The 18,281-nt window shown below is 41.7% G+C and overlaps 1 protein-coding gene across 2 annotated transcripts in view; it reads right to left on the minus strand.

Annotated features, from left to right (window-relative positions):
• GLRA1 (glycine receptor alpha 1) overlaps window positions 1–11,552 on the minus strand; it is a 37,491-nt gene extending 25,939 nt beyond the window's left edge. For both annotated transcript variants that reach the window (XM_069869063.1, XM_069869062.1), the window contains exon 1: window positions 11,497–11,552. In XM_069869063.1, coding sequence (XP_069725164.1) covers window positions 11,497–11,552 — 56 coding nt within the window. The remainder of the gene's footprint in view (window positions 1–11,496) is intronic.
• Between the last annotated feature and the right edge of the window lie 6,729 nt (window positions 11,553–18,281).

Raw genomic sequence — 18,281 nt, forward strand, 5'->3', positions numbered from 1 at the left:
GGTCCGGCCCACCAGCAGGCATGGGAAGGTGAAAGCTGGTGAGGTGAACAACCTAGCTATTCACGATACCCAAGAAATGCATTCGTTATAACAGAGCAGCCAGGCTTTGCAGAACATTTATTACTGGTTTCTCCCAGTCTATGCAGGCACAGTTTCTCTGTTGGCATTTTTTAATTTCAGCTGAAAAAGATGGTATATGCTTATGAATAGTTATTTGGTTTAGAAAGTGGCTTTTCTGCAGTCTGGATGTGTCAGTTTGCTTGGTTCCCAGCTCCCCAGTTGGCTGTTTCCTCTTCAGCCTCCTCATTTGTATGACCCTTGTGCAAGATTTTCATGCTTATTTTTTGGCTGTGCCCATGGTTGTCCATCTAATTAAGTCCAACATCACAAACTACTCTGTTCTGGTTGAATGCTGATACTGAGAAATATCAATTTCTTTTCTTTGCGGAGAAGAGAGATGAGGGAATTTAATTAGTGTGGGGCCTCTGTTCTCCTGTCAAATAGTTTAATTGTTAATTATTAATTCTGAAGGTAAAAAAAAAAATGTCTGGCAGTAGAAACACAAACTATTGCAAAACAAGTGTTTGCAGAGGAATATACCTCTGCACAGTGTGGAAGGCTCAGGTCCCTGTGAAGGTTAACTAGTGCAACATCAGTGGCTCAAACAGTGGGTTTATTACTCTGGTTGGGCTCTCTGCAGGTAGGGGAAATAGAAGATACCTGACTGCTTACCCTGGTTCAGTGCTGCTCGGCAAAGATTCCTGAAGTGGTTTGTTTAGTTTTGAAACACAATGCAAGCCAGGAACCTTGGCAGGGATCTGTTTGGAGTAGTGTTCAGGTGAACTGGCTCACATATTTGTCCTTCAAACGTGTTGTTTTCTCTAAGTAGAGGTACAAGGAAAGAGGAATATCTATCAGTGTAACTGTTTCCCCATTGCCTTCAAAGCCAGTGGGGGGTCTAGGGGATGGAAGAATTCATCAGCTTAGTTTTATTGACTCCAGCGGGCTCTGAGGGGTGTAATCACAAAGAGAACATCAGATGGTTGGGAGCAGAAATATCTTGTGTTGTCCTTGATTAACTAGTGTTAACCATGGTAACTATTCTTCTGCTCTGTTCACCTGGGTTTCCCGAACCATCTCCCTAGTCCTTCAGATTGTGTCTTTTGTGCACGGAGGCCCCTGAGAAAAGACTGAAGCTCAGCAAGGCCAGCCTGTATTCAGCCTCTGCTCATGCTGGGGCTGCCTGTCTCTATCTTATCCTCAGCAGCCAGAGGGAGGAAGGACAATGAGAGATTTTTCCTGGTGAAAAGGAAAAGGGGCAGCCCCGACCTCTGTACCCAGACTGTTATTTCTGACTGCACATCGACATGTTATCTTGAGGGAAATGCTGCCAGGCCCTGGTCTGGGAAGGCTTGGCAGAGACTGCAAGCAGACTTTTTTTAATGATTAGATTTACTATAAAATGAATAGCACAATCAATATTGATATGCAATTCAATTAAGAAGGATGAAACTTGTTGTCTGCAAGTTTTTCTCTGTCATGTTGTCTGAATTCCTAGCCTACAACAGCAGAGGTGGATGAGATAGAAGAAGAATAAGGTGTGTGGGGAGAAGAGCACCCTGATATTATATTTTTTGGCCCGGCATGGTACAGAGTAGAAGGAGCACTGAGTGTTACAGACACTCTGGTTGCACAGAGGTGATTGCAACCTGCGTGGTCATGATCAACTGCTGGTGATTGTAGTCCAAGCAGTATGGATATGGGGTGTGCTACTGGGGTGAATATGCAAAACCAATTCACAGAAGAAATTTGGACTTGGTTGTTTTCTTAGTTCAGCTGAGAGCTTATGCAACAGAAGCATAGAGCAGATCTGGATGTTGGATAGGAAAAGAATCCTGTACAGCAAGACTGGAATTTGAGAACCCATGAAAAGGAGATTTCACTCTAAGAAATTGGCAATAAGCTATTACTTTACCTATTTGTGGTGGGATATAGGGGACAGGAGAGGAAAAGTACGCTTGTGGAATGTTGCCGTCTCTGCTCTGGACATTTGTGCTCTGTTGCTGTGAGCTGTTTAAAACAATTCTAGCTTTTGCACCAGAAGTAACTGCATTGCAGTAGTTACAGGATGTAATCAGTTAAAATTTTAACCCAAAGGTTCACTAAATGCTTTTGAAGGTCCTGCACAACATCTTGCCAGTAGGCCTTGTGGCTGTACAGGAGGAGAGGAGCTGGGAGACACTTTTCCATGGGCCTTGGGGAATTAACCCTCTGTGATCATTCCCATCTAGGAAAAGCTGCAACAACTTTACAGAAGTGGGAGAAAAAAAAAAAATCTCCTCTTCAGACTGCAGCATTCAGATGTCTGTGTTTCACTGCCGTGTTGGTGCAGCCCATGGCTCCTACCCTATACGGCAAAACACCCTGTCTCAAACTATAAAACACTGCAATTACACTGATTAACTCTGTGGAAAGACACCAGCACTTGGAACAATTGCTGATGCTGCCTGGACAGAGCAATAAGAAAATAATAAATGACTAGACAATCGGATGGGGGGAGAAATCTGCAATTTTGTATATAGTTGAGATGGGAAGAACACAGGGAGACCAAAAAATTGCATGAGAATAGTGCTCAGTTGCATGCAAGATCCCTGTGCTTACAGGTAGTGCTGCTTAAACTCATATGTTGTGTGGTCAATCTTGCATATCACGTATTACAAAAATGTGCATGTTAAATTAAGTTTTAAAGCCACAGGTATTCTCTTTAGTGGCATTCTTGGCTAATTTTTCTTCCTGAAAGGTCTACAGCTCTTGCAGCCCAAGTAGTGACATTCTGGAGATGTATGATCCTAAGCCACTGCGACTGGCTGGAAAACAAAACTCAAAAAATGGAGAAGCACAAGTCAATGCTCAGGTTTTAATCACTTGTGAAATAAATCCAGCAAACACCAGCAGTGACTCTTACAGGTGCATATACTGAAGAGTTTTTAAAACAAATGTAATTGCATTTTTTGTGGAAAAAATATGTCTGCAAAGACAAAAGCATGTGTCTAGCTTCACACACACTGAATATTCCCTTTAAAGTCAGAGGGGGCTAGTCAGGTATTTAAAGGTATGCATAAACAACCTTCCTGAATGCAGTAAATAAAGGAGGAAAATGTCTTTACAAGACAAGGCTTCGTAGTCTCGGTAATGATATTCTCTTCACTGATACGCTCTTGATACAGTGTTTGGGTGGAGAACTGCGGTGGGAACCTCAATTGACGTCAGAAGGTTTTAGATCACAGACCAGATAAGTGTCAGAGAATTACAAGAAATGGCGGGTGCTCTTCTATCTATAGCTCTGCATCGCGTTATCAGTCACATTTTCATCAGTTCAAATAGCTTGCTAGGGCAGCCTCTTAAAAATTAGTTTTAGTTTAAGGTTTTACGCTGCTTAAGATGCATAAGAATATTTTGACTGCTTTTTTCTTTTTTGATAATAGTGGTATGAATAGAATTATTTTTTAAAAGAGATATAATGTGCGGTGCAGAGTGGCAGTGGGTTTTATCGTGTAAAACCTTTTGCTACAGATCCTTTGAAAAGGACTCTTGACCTAATGCACATAACCTACCCACCAAGTTGTGGGTCTTATAGTAAAACTGGGGCATACTGTGCGTAGTAAGAGAACTCATTTTGATATTTTCTGATAGAAAAGGTTGTCACTGCAATGCAAATACCCTGCTGGAGATCAATGTTCCTTCTGTGCTGTCTGTGATTCCTGGTGTAATTTGTCAGTTTATTAATTTATTAGAATGAAACAGCCATTCGTTCCAGGAGTTAAGCTCTAGGTAACTTGCCCAGGAAGAGCTCTTCTCCCCCCACCCCAGCTGCTCTCTGACTTTGGTCTTTTCAGCTCCCTGGGATAAAAATCCCATCATTTTGACCCTGTCACTGCTGCAGGGCCTGCATTGGTGCAGCAGAGCATGTTGTGTTTGAGGCTTGTACTTTGTCAGCCGCGCTGCTGGGAGATGATTTCTAAGCCCATAGCTCCGTGACAGCCTGTGATGGATAGGGTTGGAAGCTGGAGGATGCATGTGATTTCCAGGGCATGGGGTGACAGGAAAGGTGGAAGGCACACATTTTGGTTTGTATTTCAGTTCTTTAGAATTCTATTGCAGGAAAAAGATCTGTGTTTACATGGATACGCTAGGAACCGTTGCCCTTCACAGCAGTGCTTCCGGAGGGTAAAAGCAGTGGGAGTGAACAAAGAGACAAGATTGCACACATACCCCACAAAAAGTGATATTTCTGTCCACAGACTGTCTTTGCAGTTCTTGCAAGATAAGAAAAGGCTGCCTCACCTAGGAATCCATAGAATCTCTCTTCCCTACTCCCGGCTATGGCGATACATATGGTGTGTAGATCCTGTTGTAGTGGGGAAGTCAACCCATTGTGTGCAGGGGCTCTTGGCACCAAAGACATTTGGAGCTAAGGATTATTTATTTTAAAGGCTGCTGATAACAGCTAAACTTTGTATGCTTTCAGTTTTTTTACCTCCTCCATAAGACAGGGGAGGAGGGTTATTTGCTTGGGGCCTTGTACCAAATATCTTTTTACTTGCATCATCTGAAATAAAAGAAGAAAGAAAATTCAAAAGAAATCAGGTGAAGGTGAGAAACGGTGAATTTTGTTGGATTTTCTGCACAATTCCTGGCTCAGCTGCATTTTGCTGTTGAACCAGATTCATGCGACAGTGGTCTGATGCACCATTGATCCCACTTCTGTCGCTATTTATTGACTTATGTGTCTGCTCCAGCCCTGCTGGGGCACAAGATCCGTATTCTTGGTGAGTGGTTGTAGGGCCAGGCATTGCTCACAGGGCAGGCGCGTGGGGGGAGCTACTGTCAGCAGCTTTCGTCTGAAGGCTGCGTGTTGGATGATTGATTGCACTGCAAGCCCTGCTGTTCCATGCATGCGACACTCTTTGCCTTGGCAACCTCTTGGCAATTTTTTTACCCCTCTTCACCTACTCCACAATGAGGCACTGATAAGAACAAGAGTTCCCTGGTTGTCTGCTAAGGTATTTAGGGTTTTTTGGTTTAGGTTTTTTTTCTTTCTTCTTAGCGAGCTGGGAGCCACAGTGGAAAAATGAAGAGGGAGAAATCAAAAGGAAAGCAGGTGAAAAGGTGTGTTCTTCTGTTTACCCGTCCATCTCAAAATCCAGTTTTTGTGGGGTTTGGTAAATTAAGATTTTTCCTACTTTTCCCAGCTGGCACTTGGATCCAGCAGAGATGTATTTACAGGATGCCAACTGTGTCTGTGTACCAGCCAGATGTGGTGCAGTCCCCAAATCAGCAGCTTACCATAGTTCATTATAGGGATGAAATAATTGCCTGTATAATGGGGAGTGCTCAGCATGTGTAAATGGTGGGTTCATCTGTCTCTATTTCTGTTTGCTACAGACCCTCTCTGTGCTTCAGCCTTCCTGAGGGAACAAAAGCTGTATTTCTGGGATTTTTTGTTTATATATTTTTTAAGTTTCTGTACATCAGTCTCTTGAAATATCAGCAGTGATTTAGGAGCAGCTTGGAGGGGTCTGATATATAGCGCTGGTGTGATCGGAGCTTGCAGACCTCCAGTACCTCATTGGCCAGAGCACGTCAGCAGTTTCCCAAGAGGTTAAAGGGGCTGCCTCATTTTGCACCAGTCAATATCCTATGAGAGATATCAGTGTAAACCGTGTCTGAAATTACCTCTGTCTGTCTCTGTAAATGCAAATGTAAATAGTTTGGATAATTTGAGTGAAGGGTGAGAGAAACAAAGAAGAGGTGATTTTTTTCATTATTATTGCTTAAGAGGAACTGACCTGCTGAATTAGCAATATTTTATTGTGCTGAATGCAAAGCGAAAGTTGCTCTTTTCTGGGCTGTGCAAGTAGGTCTAAAAGTCAGTGGGCAGACAGCCTGATATTGAGTTGTCTTATGGCTGCAACGGATCCTTCCAGTACCTTGCACAGGAGCAGCAGGAGGAATTCCTGCTTCTCTCACTCCTTCCGTTTTACTTCATGCATCCCAAGGTTGTGTTTTGTTGTTTTTTTTCCTGAATTGAAAATTCAGGAAAATTTTCATCAAAAATGCTTGGAGTGGGTCTATTTGTCAGTCAAAATCTTGAATCAAACCATTGTAAAGGAGGTATGCTAGAATGACGTTTCTTTTAGAACATGAAAGAACACGATAAGACATTTTTCTTGAAAGGTGTGAGGTGCACAAGTGTAACCACACTTCATAAAATCATTGTGCTCTTTTTGATAGACAAAGGTCAACAAAAAGTGTGCAAGGTACGGAGAGCATATCAAAAGGGTAATTTACTGGAAATGGTGAAACTCTCATCTAATGTGCCACAACACTGAGAACTGATAGACGCAAACAAAACAGAAGTACAAAAGCATTATCAGACTATCTCCTGTCCTAATACAAGGCACTTTGGGCTTCTTAGAAAAGCTCCAGGTTACAGAAATTCAGCAAGTGAAAGTGAATAGATTTAGATGATTTGACATATTTAAATAAGTTGTGATTTTAATTAGGATGTTGTGATTTTACAGCGCTTTTTTTTTTAAAAAGCACTTGTATTTCCTCAGTAGTGAAATAGCAATGATATTCATTTTCTGCTGGTTTTCTATCACAGATGAATGATCACAGGTTGGTGCTGGAATAATAAAGTAATTTAATTTTAAACATTGATTAGCTTTATTATTCAGATGCTGGGATCCTTTTCTATCCATGTCAGCTCATAAGGATTTGGTGAGAAAGATTTCGTAAGACAACAAGGAAAGTGTTTGCCCAAGAAATGGAAATTGCAGTGTGCTGATGCTTACAAATGCTTTCCTTTTCGACTTGAATCGCTTGGTTAGTAGCAGAACTACCTTCTTAGTGTTTAGTCTGTGCTATTACATCTGAGATGCTTAGAGGCAGAGGGCCCTTTGCTGACTTGCTTCATACATAAGGGTCCCCAACAGCTCCATCATGGGAGAAGAGGAATAAGAGGGACCAAATTTCCATGCCTACATACTTGTTCTTGAAGGAATTCTGTGTAGACAATTCATATGATGTCATGCTCTCGTATGCAAGAGCAGGACCCTCCTATTCCCTCCACATATAGATCTCGTTCCAGAAGCAGCTCCCTTCAGGTATTTGAACAATAAATGTGTTCTGCTGTTTGCTGCAGTATAGGGTAATGTACAGTGGGAGTCAAGATGGACAGTCAGTCTGTATAGACTGACTATATAAAATCTGCACTGTACTGGTGCCTCAGAGGCAGAGGATATTTTGTGATGTTTTATGCGTGTGTGTGAGAAATAGCAATATTTTAATAATGTTTTTGTTAAGCAACATGATAGAATATGGTTTTCCTGCTACTTGTACCCATCATGAGCACGGGGAGAAGCAACGGGTTTTCCCCAGACCTTTGTGGAACCTTTCTTTTTGTTCTAACCTATCCAGACAGCAGGTCTGGCGTTAAGGCAGCTGTTTAGAGAGGAAGGTTAAGATTAGTCTACGTTAGAAAATGTTTTGTGTATTTTACATTGATTTATTTTAATTCCCTAAAATGCAATTGGATTGTTATGGATGGAGGGAAGTATACTTCAAGTCCCTGCAGAAGGCAGGATCCCAAACATTTTGTGCTTCTACTGGAATGGCACCAAATTAATCATTCTTTGTGGACTGATTTATAAGAGTTTTCTAGGTAGATTTGTCTACCTCACTACATTTTCAAACCTGGAATACATAACCCTATAATGGGGTCTCTAATGGGGCTACTACAGGTTGCAGACCAAAGAAGCTGGAGAGTGTCCTTAGAGGTATCTTGTCCAAGCCTTTGCTAAATCATTTTTATTTTGTGGAGGAGCTGACAGACTCAGTAGAAACACAACAGGTCGTAAGGTACAACTTGCAGCAGATTTTAGTTAGCGTGAGGAAAATACTCTAACTACTGAGAATGTCTCCTATGCTATGTTGCTTAGCTTGGAAGTCTCTGGTTTGTGCTTCATTCTCGGGTGTCTCTGTAATGCTATATAGCGCTGCAGAGCTACAGTAAAAGGTTTGGAGATAGAATGCACATTACTTTCCTTTTCCTTCCCTTGTCTTTTCTTTTGTTGTATTTGCAAGGGTCTGCAGTCAGCAGCTCTCCAAACAATTTACTGTCAATTCTGTTCTATGCAAAAGAGCCTGTCTTTCCACAAAGTTAAGAGGAATCATATTCACAGTGGTGTCTGGAATCCAAGAGCTGTTTCTGACAAGAGGGAATACAAAAACCCCAGTTAGAGCAATCCAATAGGTTCTGAGGCTGGCAGCAAATTTCAGCCTGTGAATCACTTCAAGCAGGAGCCTTGAATCACTCCTGCTAGAGCTGACAGATTGCTATTCAGAAGGGGCCAACTCTGATCTTGATTCACTGAAGGTCAGACTGTTGATTCGTGATGCACAAGAGCCCAACTAGGACAAGAACTAGGCCCACACAATTTCGAAGACTCATGGGACAGTGTCCAGTTGGGCATAGTGCCAGTTCTAGGCTATCTTTTCTCTCCTGATGTGTACCAGGTGCATTCCTTCCTCAGGCTTATGCAGTGGTGTGTCTGGACCGCTACAGACAAAGAAGTTCTATAGCACAACAGAAAGTCCAGACAGGGCATGGGTAGTTTTGTGCTGGATGAAGGAATTCACAACTGAAGCAGAATATGAACATGCAGTGCGTGTAGTTAGACTGTGGGAGAATATTTGTCTTTGTCACTACACATATAAGCAGGGCATCTGACAGTCCCTGTGTAAATGTCCAATACACTTTTACTTTCAAGAAATAGCATTTTTGCCTTAGAGATTGTGTCTAAGGAAAGCTTGATCTAGCAGCCTTTCTATCAGAAGACCCTCTTAATCTCCCATCCCCAACTTGGTTTCCATCCCTGATTCTACCCAGGTTCTCAGTAAATGTCTTAGTCACAGCTAAATGCCTGCAGTCTGCGAAAGAAGGGAACAAAATGGGAAATGCTTTTCCATAAAGGCAGGCATGCCAGAATAAGCCGCTTATTGCAAATTCCTTCTAAAACATCCCAACTGTAACAGAAACAAATATTATATTGGCAATCCTGTAATGTTTGCATTCACACACCAGCTGTTACTTTTTCCCCGACAGGGTCTTATTTTTTAAAAGGCTGTCGAAGGACATTTTTTTTTGTTAGGCAATAAAATAGTTGTACCTACTTTTGCTTTGGGATTTTGGATTTTTTCTTGGTACACGTGCGTTCTTTTTCCAGAATATTTTTGACGTGCTGGCAATAGTGTGGTACACCCTGTAATTTAAAGCGATGCATGCTTCTATTACAGATTATTGGATTATCAGCTTGTGGGTTTTTTAAATATTGTGTACGACTGAGTGCTGGAGTAATTGGCACATTAGATTTATGAATGACTGTTAATGAATAAACTTTGCTTACTGAAACTGAAATAGCAAAGCTATTCCTGGACCAGGAAAGGCTGGTAGATTTTTGGCCTGCAATAAATCGAACACATAGCACAAAGTGGGAGGGGAAAAAGGAAAACCTTGCTTAGAGTCACTTTAGACTGATTTAGATTTAGTCACTGCTGATTTTTTTTTCTTTCTTTTGAAAACAATTGCAGTACCGAAAATAATTTGGGTTCAACCTCTCCCTGTAACTGAATAAAAGCAACTTTTGAATTTTCTTAGATGTTAATTTCAGGAAAAAAGTACTTTCAGAGACACCTTTTGTATGCACTATTGTATAATCATATACAGCACATGTGTGCATATGTATACAATTTATAATAGTATAAGCATTTACAGTAGAACCTGAAGGAACTGGTTTATAAAGGTTTTGACTTCCCAGGACTTTAATTGTTGTGCTGAGAGTCTAGAAGTGCTTACATGTGTTGTGTGATGCATAAGTAAGTGTGCATCATAGAACAGGTTAACATGGTAAGCATGTATCAATTCCCCTCATTCAGGCAGTTCAGAGGAGATATGATCAGATGCTTTAATGCCAGGGCCATAGAAAACACAAGCATAGTAATGCTAGTTTTAAATTTTTGCATTTGTCTTCTAGCTTATTTATTTTTTTTAACCTCTGTTCTTAAACATTGTGCAATAAACTCTTCAGCTGAACATACACATGCGTACTTTTAGTCTACCCCATTATATTGTGCAATGCTGCTTTGCACTTGTGGCTAAATAAGATGAAAAAGGATGGCTCTGAAGTACTGGGTGTTGTGCTTTGCTTTTTAGATGTTGGTGATTTTAGTTATTTCTAGACCTTCTTTCTTGGTTTACCTAGCAGATAAACATTGAATGTTTCATGTTCATGTTACAATCTTGCTGTTGTTGATTTTCTGCAGTTTTAGAGAAAATTTGGGCTATCCCTATTTTTATGCCTAGAAAGACTTCAGTGTTCAAAAGCAAAGAGTCTGCTAGCTAGAAAAGTCTGTCCAGTATCTGGCCAGGTCTGCTACTGTGATTCATAAAATAATAAGTATTACATCAGTGATGTATATGTAAATAACATCTTTCATGTTACACTATAAGATCAGACTTGGGTAAAATACAGAAATGAAGAAGTAAGAGATATGCAACTGAAATGAAGTCTAAGACTGATGAGCAAGCTCAGATCATGAAGGAAGGTTTTTTACAATTGCATGTATCTGGCATCTATCACTTGCTACAGCAGGGTGTGTTATTTGGGCATGTACAGAAGATCTACCTTCCCATATTTTGTTTTTATCCATTTGATAAAAGCAAGGAGAGATGGACCAGAAACAATTCTTCAGGACAAACTGTTCCTTCTTCTACCCTAGCCTTAATGAGAAACTGAACACATCTAAACCAGAGTCAAAATATATCTAGCATATAATAGATACGATAGGAAAAATCTCTCCACATCCCTTTTGGCTATTATTTAGATTCTGCAAGGGAATTATGTTGAAAACAACATGAAAGAAAAATAAAGTTGGGAAGGAAGGTGACAGAGAAAGCTGAAGAGATAGGGTGAGCCCTCCCACAAAAGGAGTCTCACGAGTTCTCAAGATAACATAGCTAAGCAGTGAAAGCATCTTACGGAACTCACCTTAACCTGCAATCTGAGGGTGGGGAGGGGGCGAGGTGGGAATATTTCCCCGGGCAAATTCAAGTGCAGCATTCCCAGCTGCCACTAGTTGTCACTTTGCAACCAGCCGGGGTCGGTGTTTTCAGCACTGCGGTTAGCGAGATTGCGGTGCTAATTAAACGGAGAAACTCCCAAAGCCACGGAAAGTCCCGAGCCCGGGGCTGCGCGAAAGCCGGTCTCGGGAAACCGAGAGAAAGGTGAAAAGGCAGCTCGAAAAAGGTGGAACGCGGCTGTCCTAAGACTGTGGCTGCGCTTCGGGGCTGTGTCCCGCGGTTGGGGCGGGCTCAGCAGCCCAGCCTGGCAGTGCCCGGTGCGCACAAACTCCTCCCGTAAACCCGAGACTTACCTGAAGAAAACGATCGTTTCCCACACGTAGACTCCAAGTGCGTTGACGTTGCACATTTTTCCCAGCTCTTGCTGTTTTGTTGGGTGGGTTTTTTTTGTATTCCGTGAGGGGTGGGCCGGTGGTGTTGGCCAATAAAGTAACCCAGTGCTTGGGGCGAATCGGTGGGGTTATCGAGCCACCCCTCCCGAACTGGCTGGGCAGGGAGGGGGCGGCGTGGGGGGAGGTCTCCGTTCAGCACCCTGGACAGTAGCAGGGAGTGCGGCTCCGATCAGCACCCTGGACAGCGTCTGGCGGGCGCCCCGATCAGCACCCTGGACAGCGGCGGCGCGCAAAGCTCCGCGGGCGCCTGCGGAGCGGCCGGCGGCTCCGCTCCGGCGCTGCCTTGGCTGGTCCCTCCTCTCCGCCGGTGCCCCCGCCACTGCAGTGGTGCTCGGGGCTGGAGGACCGGAATCTCCCTTCAGCAGGATCTCGCTCTGGACATCAGGCTGACGAGAGAGGGAGACGCAGGGGGTGTCGGTTGGCCATCGAGGTGCTGGGGGTAGGATGGGAGGGGGGACACCTTCAACAACCCAGGGCTTTAATTTCCGCTGCTAGCCGGGGTGTCTTCCTAATTACATCCACAGGAATTTGTCAGCGTGGAGTCGCGCTGCAGTCCTGGTTGTGTTGCTTTCCTGCCCGCTGTTTGGCTGCTGTTGATTCCTGCTTCTTGGGCTATTTTCCTCCTGAATAAGTTATTGCTGCTGTAGGGAAGGTGTCCCATTGCCCAGGGCTAGAGCAGAGGGGAGCGAAGGGGAAGTTTCTTGGGAAGCACTCCCATTGTGCTCAGAAAGAAAGTGGCTCAGTGTCCTCCTGATGCATCTCATTTCCCCTCTGCCCTCTCTCCCCTGCTAGGAGTCGCCAGATCTTGGGAGTTTCTTGCTGCATTAATTTACTAAACTAAAAAAAAAAAAAAAAGAAAAAAAAAAAAAGGAGGAGGGAGGTGGGGAAGAGGGAAGGCAGAGGGGAGGGGGTAACTCAGCCTTTCCACCATCCCAAGGCCCTCCTCTTAGCTGTGCTCATTGGTCTTGGAGCTGAAAAAACTACTCTAGGATGTGGTTGGATAAAGGCATGTTGTTCAGCAGAAGCTGTTAACCTCTAAAGCGCTGATATGTTTTGCTTTATTTCATTTTTTAAAACCTGAATTGCTGTCTTTTTAAGAAGTCTCTGAAATTGTCTCCCTTGACAGGGCAAGCGTTATGTGCCTTAAGTCTCCATCTCGTGGAAGATCTGCTTGACTATCAGTTGCTATGTGTTGCTTTTGGCTTTTAAGGAACATCTCTGTGTTGTTTTTTTTTTATGTTTGTTTTCCCTTTTCTCTCTCTTTTTTTTTTTTTTTTTAATTTGATTATTTTTTTCCTTTTGCATTTGGTTTGGCAAACACCAGAGCCATCAAGGCCAGGGCAGGTAAGGAGCATTTAGTAGTTTCTTGTCACAGCTCCAATACCCTGGGCTCCATTTGTGCTTGCAGGGGGCTGAGCGTGGGTGGTCGGGGTGGGGAGGAATGGGGTCCTTACTCACTTCATCAGTATGTCACTCTGCTTGGCTTCTCCTCAGCTTCTAAGAACTGGAATTAAAACTTACCTCTCCTAAATAATCTAGGTTTTCTTTCTTCTCTCTTGTTCCAGTGCAACAGGATTATTTTTCTTTAAGTTTCAATTTGTTTACTTGTCTTGTGCTTTGCAAAACTCCCCATGGCAAAGAAAGAGTTGCTTTTAACCTCTTTTCAGCTGCTTTTATCTGTTCAAAAACTCATCATGTTAGGAGAGTGGAGGTGAAGTGGACTGCTTGCTCCATCACTATCCTAGCCCCACCCCAGGCTAGGAAATAACCAAGTTTTTCTTCTCACTTTAAGTTCTATTTCAAATGACCTTTCTGCCATACTAAAATTCTCCTGATGTTTTTGATTTCCTGTTTATATTTGTTTTAAAGCAATATGCGTACTTATTTAAGCAGACAGAAATGTCCTTAGGGTTATTGTTCAAAAGAAAAGGGAAGAAAGACCTGCTTGGCTTCTAGCCATTGATACAGAAGGAGTTTAATCTGATTTACTCCACCTACTGCATCTTAATGTCTAGCTAGATTAATAACAGGCTCTGATTTCAATTCATGGAGATTCCTGGGGATGTGATTCCATGCAATGTTTCCTGCCTGCTGCTTGCTGGCTCTTTGCTGCACTTTCTCTCCTGATGTTTATCCCCACGTGGATGAGCTGTGCTTTTCCAGTCTCTGGTGTGCTGATAGACCTGAGGAAGTGCTTCAAACTGAGAATGTTAACAGGACCCACACAGCAGGAGGGAAATGGTGTTTCCCCATGTTTCTACTGGGAACTAGGACAAAGAGTAGGAGACGGAATCATCTCTTAGCTTTTGTGGATTAAATATAGAGACTAAGCCTTCTGGTTCCCTTAGAAATGGACTCAGTAAGAGACTGTAATATCTCATGTGTTTTCTCCCTTGGTTCTAAGTTCCATCCTCTTTATACTAAAGGAATCTGGACTTGTCTTCTTTTGCCCCCATTTGCTCTCTTTGAGCAGGGGAGAAGGGTGGTTGCTTGTCACATTAAGAAAGCAGATGAATCTGTGGGTATATAACACAAAATCTTCACAGCTATTCCTGTCAAAGGGTCTCTTTTCCCAGTGGAGGAACTTCTCTGATTTGCAATCATCTCTCCTTGTGATGATGGTGATTTGTGTGGGCCTGAGAACTCTTTGGCTGGTCTTCAAATGTTTCTTTTAATGGGAAAAAAATAGGAGCGTTGTTTGCTTTGGTGCTTGGGGAAACAGAGGCAAACACAGGTTGCAACAGATGTTCAGAGCAGATCTAGGTGTCGCAATAATTTAGACCAGGGAGTAAAATCAAAAGAAATATGAATGTAAGGGATGTGAGTTTTTCATGCCTTATTGGGAGGGCCCCAAAGATACCTTGACCTTCTACATTATGTGTTTTGTTGTGATTGGAAAAGGAAAAAATAGATAAAGCTTCCTTGTCTTGTCTATTCCATTTATTTGTTTATTTTTGGTTGAGGATGTCTGCCTTTAGACCAAATACTCTTGTATCTTCTGGTTGTTGCTTGCTTGCCTTGGTAACAGTGCTTGGTAAAGCACATGCTGCTTGTATGTGTCAGACCTTGGTTGGGAGGCTCCAAGTCCCTGGATTTCTTGTCCTCCGATTGAACCATGGCAATTCAGGAAATGGCCAGCCAGCTCCCACCCAAACCCATTTATAGGGGTATCCATTGTGAAGTTACCCACAGTGGTTCTATACATGCTTGATTTTTAGTTTCCTTTTGCTCTCTAAGATGCTAAACCTATGTAAACTGGAGATCTAATAATATCTGGATGTCAATTTTATCACCATTTGTGTAAGTAACCCTTGTCATCAGGTGCCTGGCTGGCAGGACTCCTCTCCTGGATCTGCCCTGTCTTGCTTTTAGTTTGGGCTTTAGCTCTCTGCTTGGTTTTGCTGCAGTGTTTCGAGATGTTTTTGGGGGGGAGGCTTGATTTGCCAAATCTCTTATTTTTAAAGCAGAAACCAAATGGTTTTGCAAAACATTTGTCTTTCTCTGGTGGCATTTGTACAAGTGACAAGTTTGAAGATAACTTATCATGATGTTAAATGAGGCTCTTGGAATTAGCTGCTGTGTTTTCATCTTGTTCTTATTGGTTTGTTTCTAAGTGGATGAGTCTTGTAAAACTCGCTGTGGGTGAGGTTGTCTGGGAAGTCTCTTCTGAGCTGTGAGTGATGGCTTCTGTTCAACATAAACCACTACAAAGGTGATTATTGCAGGGTAACTGCTGGAGTAGAATAAAAATGCCCTCTTGTTTAAGAGGTCAGTATTTACATATAAACTTTCAGGAGCACTTCAATATCAAAGGCTGAATCTGATTCAGAATAGAGGTATTGAAGTACATCTATAACCACAAACCTCTGTTTCAATGTCTTCTCTTGATACTTCATACAGTAGGTGCAGATCAAGCCTTTTGCTAGGAAGGATAAAATTGGATATCTTGGGGAATGCAACAGGAGCCATGAGAAGTATAATGGCTAAAAAAGCATAACACTCTTTAACACTCAATTAAAATTTGGAGACACCTGCAGAAAGGGGTGTACATGAAAATTTATATATGCTCTGATATGCCTATTAGTAGGCACAAGTCTTTTGTGGCTGAAAAAAAAATATGCTTTCCAATTATGTCCTCTTCTTCATTCTTTTTCTACCTATGAGAATAAGGGAATATCTGCTCCCCTAGTTCCTCCCTGATCCTTTTCCTTTGAAGAATGCAAGTGAGTTTCTTCTCTTCGAAGAAAATGAATCTTTCAATGTTTCTAGTAGCCTGTGAGTTCATTTTCTTTTGATAGTTGATAGTATTTCTTAAAGACAAGAGGAACCCAGAAGGCCATGGAAATTGCTCTGTAACTAGATGAACATGCACCCTGTGCTGGGAATTAACCTAAAGCCTCATTCACAACTGCAAGTTGATTTCATTCTTGATCTGCTTTTTCATCACTGGATTTTGATAGCGAGTAGAGCCATTTTTAGTTTCTCTTGGTTGCCTTTTTAAAGTTAAAATTCCAATAATAAATTCATATACAGGGTAAACTCCTTCATGCTGAACATACATGCATGCTGCCTTCCTGCCCAAGACAAAGTACAGGATTTTCAGTGAAGAAGTGGCTAGCAGAGCAGTAAAGGACACTCAGTATATTTTGGGAATACTAAATCCACTGTTGTCAGTTTGTTCTTCAAAGAATGGCTAATGAGGAAATGGTGCCCCAAGAACTTGGATTGTGTTTCCCAAGACAGATATTCAAATTGTTACAGCAGCACTACTTGCCTTTGCACACTGAACAAATGAAAAATAAATTAAGTTTGGGGAATTTTACAAAGGATTCTATAAAGTAAATTCCTATTAAGTTAATTTCCATGTGCAGTAAGCTACTTCTGTGCAAGATGGTTCAACTAAATACAATTTTCTTAGAAATTTAAAAACCTTGGACACTTGGGACGTTTCTTTATTTATTTTAATTACTAGTAAAATAACATCATAGAGCATTCCTGCAATGTTTTTTAAAGTTAAGTCTTTAGTCAAAATTTTTTGCTGAAAGATATACGGATGAAAGAATTCATTGAAACTGATGTAAAAGTTCATCTAATCCATATTTCAAAGAAGGTGTTTAAAATTGAACGCTGGTGAAATGTTTGATATATTCTATTTCAATATGCAGTAGATCTGTGGAGAACAATCACTGGAGAATTTTGCATAGGAAATTCAGCAGAACTTGCAGACTAAGGTTAGAAGGCCACTAGGGATGGAGCTGAGGGATTTGTGGTGTAAGTGATTGATGGTTTTGGCTGAAATTCAGACCAAATATCACTGTTGACAGTCTTTTGCTCCACTTGTTTAAAAAATGATAGGTCTAACCATAATAACAGAGCTGGTTGTATGTGCTCTACTTGATCATAGCACTTTATGAGGCTCCTTCTCTAAATGACTGCTGCCGTTAATGAATGGAATGTCTTGACTTTCCTAACATACTAATGATTAATGACCTTTCTCTTGTACAGTAACTCTGAATCTCCTCGATCACAACTTTATATGCTTTAACTGCAAGGTTGCTTTTTCTATCAGAATCAAAATTCCATTCCCTCTTAAAAATATTTAGATGATGGTGAGTTCTAATGACTCTTGAGGCTGATGGCTTCGGCTAATGCAAAGGCACTACCGTGCTACTGGTTACTAGTCTTGCACTATTGTTCTGTTGCTGACTTTACCTGCTGCGTGCCTGGTGATGACAAAAGTTGCAAAGCCTTTGTAAATTCCTGCTAAGCATCAGTAGTCTCTATTTATTAAAAGGAATATTAGCAGAAAACCTGGGATGTAAACAGAATGGATTTTTTTTAGTAAAAATATGCTAGCTCTGTTTTTTTATTATTTCTTTTTTTTCAAGCATCAATACAGTTCTTTATGGTAAAAAATCGGAGTATTATCACGCGTTTCTTCTGGACAAGTTGGAGAAAAGAAGCTGCAGCTCATTCAGGATGTTGTACCATGCCAGCACTTCTCTTTTGTATAGCTTTGCCTCCCCATGAAAATAGTTCTCTGTCGAGGTGATTGAATTGGACAGAAGTGATTTATGTAGGCTGTGCAGAGAGAAAAAGCTTTGTTAAATTTTAGGGAAGACCTAGAAAACTGAGGGTGAGAAACAGCTTGGCTGAGATATGGGGAATGGCAATCTTCTCATTAAATCTCCATGCTTGTGACCAGACGTGGCCTCACTTTGCATTTGCTGCTTGATTACCGAATCTATGAAGCTGTCATCTGGAAACAAAAAGGCAATAAATCAAATCAATGGGCATCTTTCAATAGGAACCCGAGAAGCTTATGATGTTGTATTTGCCTTCAGCTCATTGTCTGAATGTAGCAGGTGCTAAAACATGTCCATGCGCGTTTCTGCTTGCACATGGAAGTGCAAATATAACATAATTTTTAATTCTTCATGTAATGTGTCATGGTCTAGGAGACAGATCTTCTCCATGAAAAGAAATCTCCTCTCCTCCCAGACAACTAATCCATGGGAAAATCAACTCCTTCAGAGTTCAGAATTTTCAGAGAGAATTTTATTTGACTTAAACCATCTTGGGCTGTGATAAGGAGAGTAAAGGGAGTAGTGCTGGTCTGAAGCACTGTCACTGTTAGGGAGAAACAGAACTGTGACTGTTACCCAACTTCTGTGTGGAAAAAGAGC

The sequence above is a fragment of the Phaenicophaeus curvirostris genome, chromosome 15 (genome assembly GCF_032191515.1).
Source record: "Phaenicophaeus curvirostris isolate KB17595 chromosome 15, BPBGC_Pcur_1.0, whole genome shotgun sequence".
NCBI classification, from domain to species: domain Eukaryota; kingdom Metazoa; phylum Chordata; class Aves; order Cuculiformes; family Cuculidae; genus Phaenicophaeus; species Phaenicophaeus curvirostris.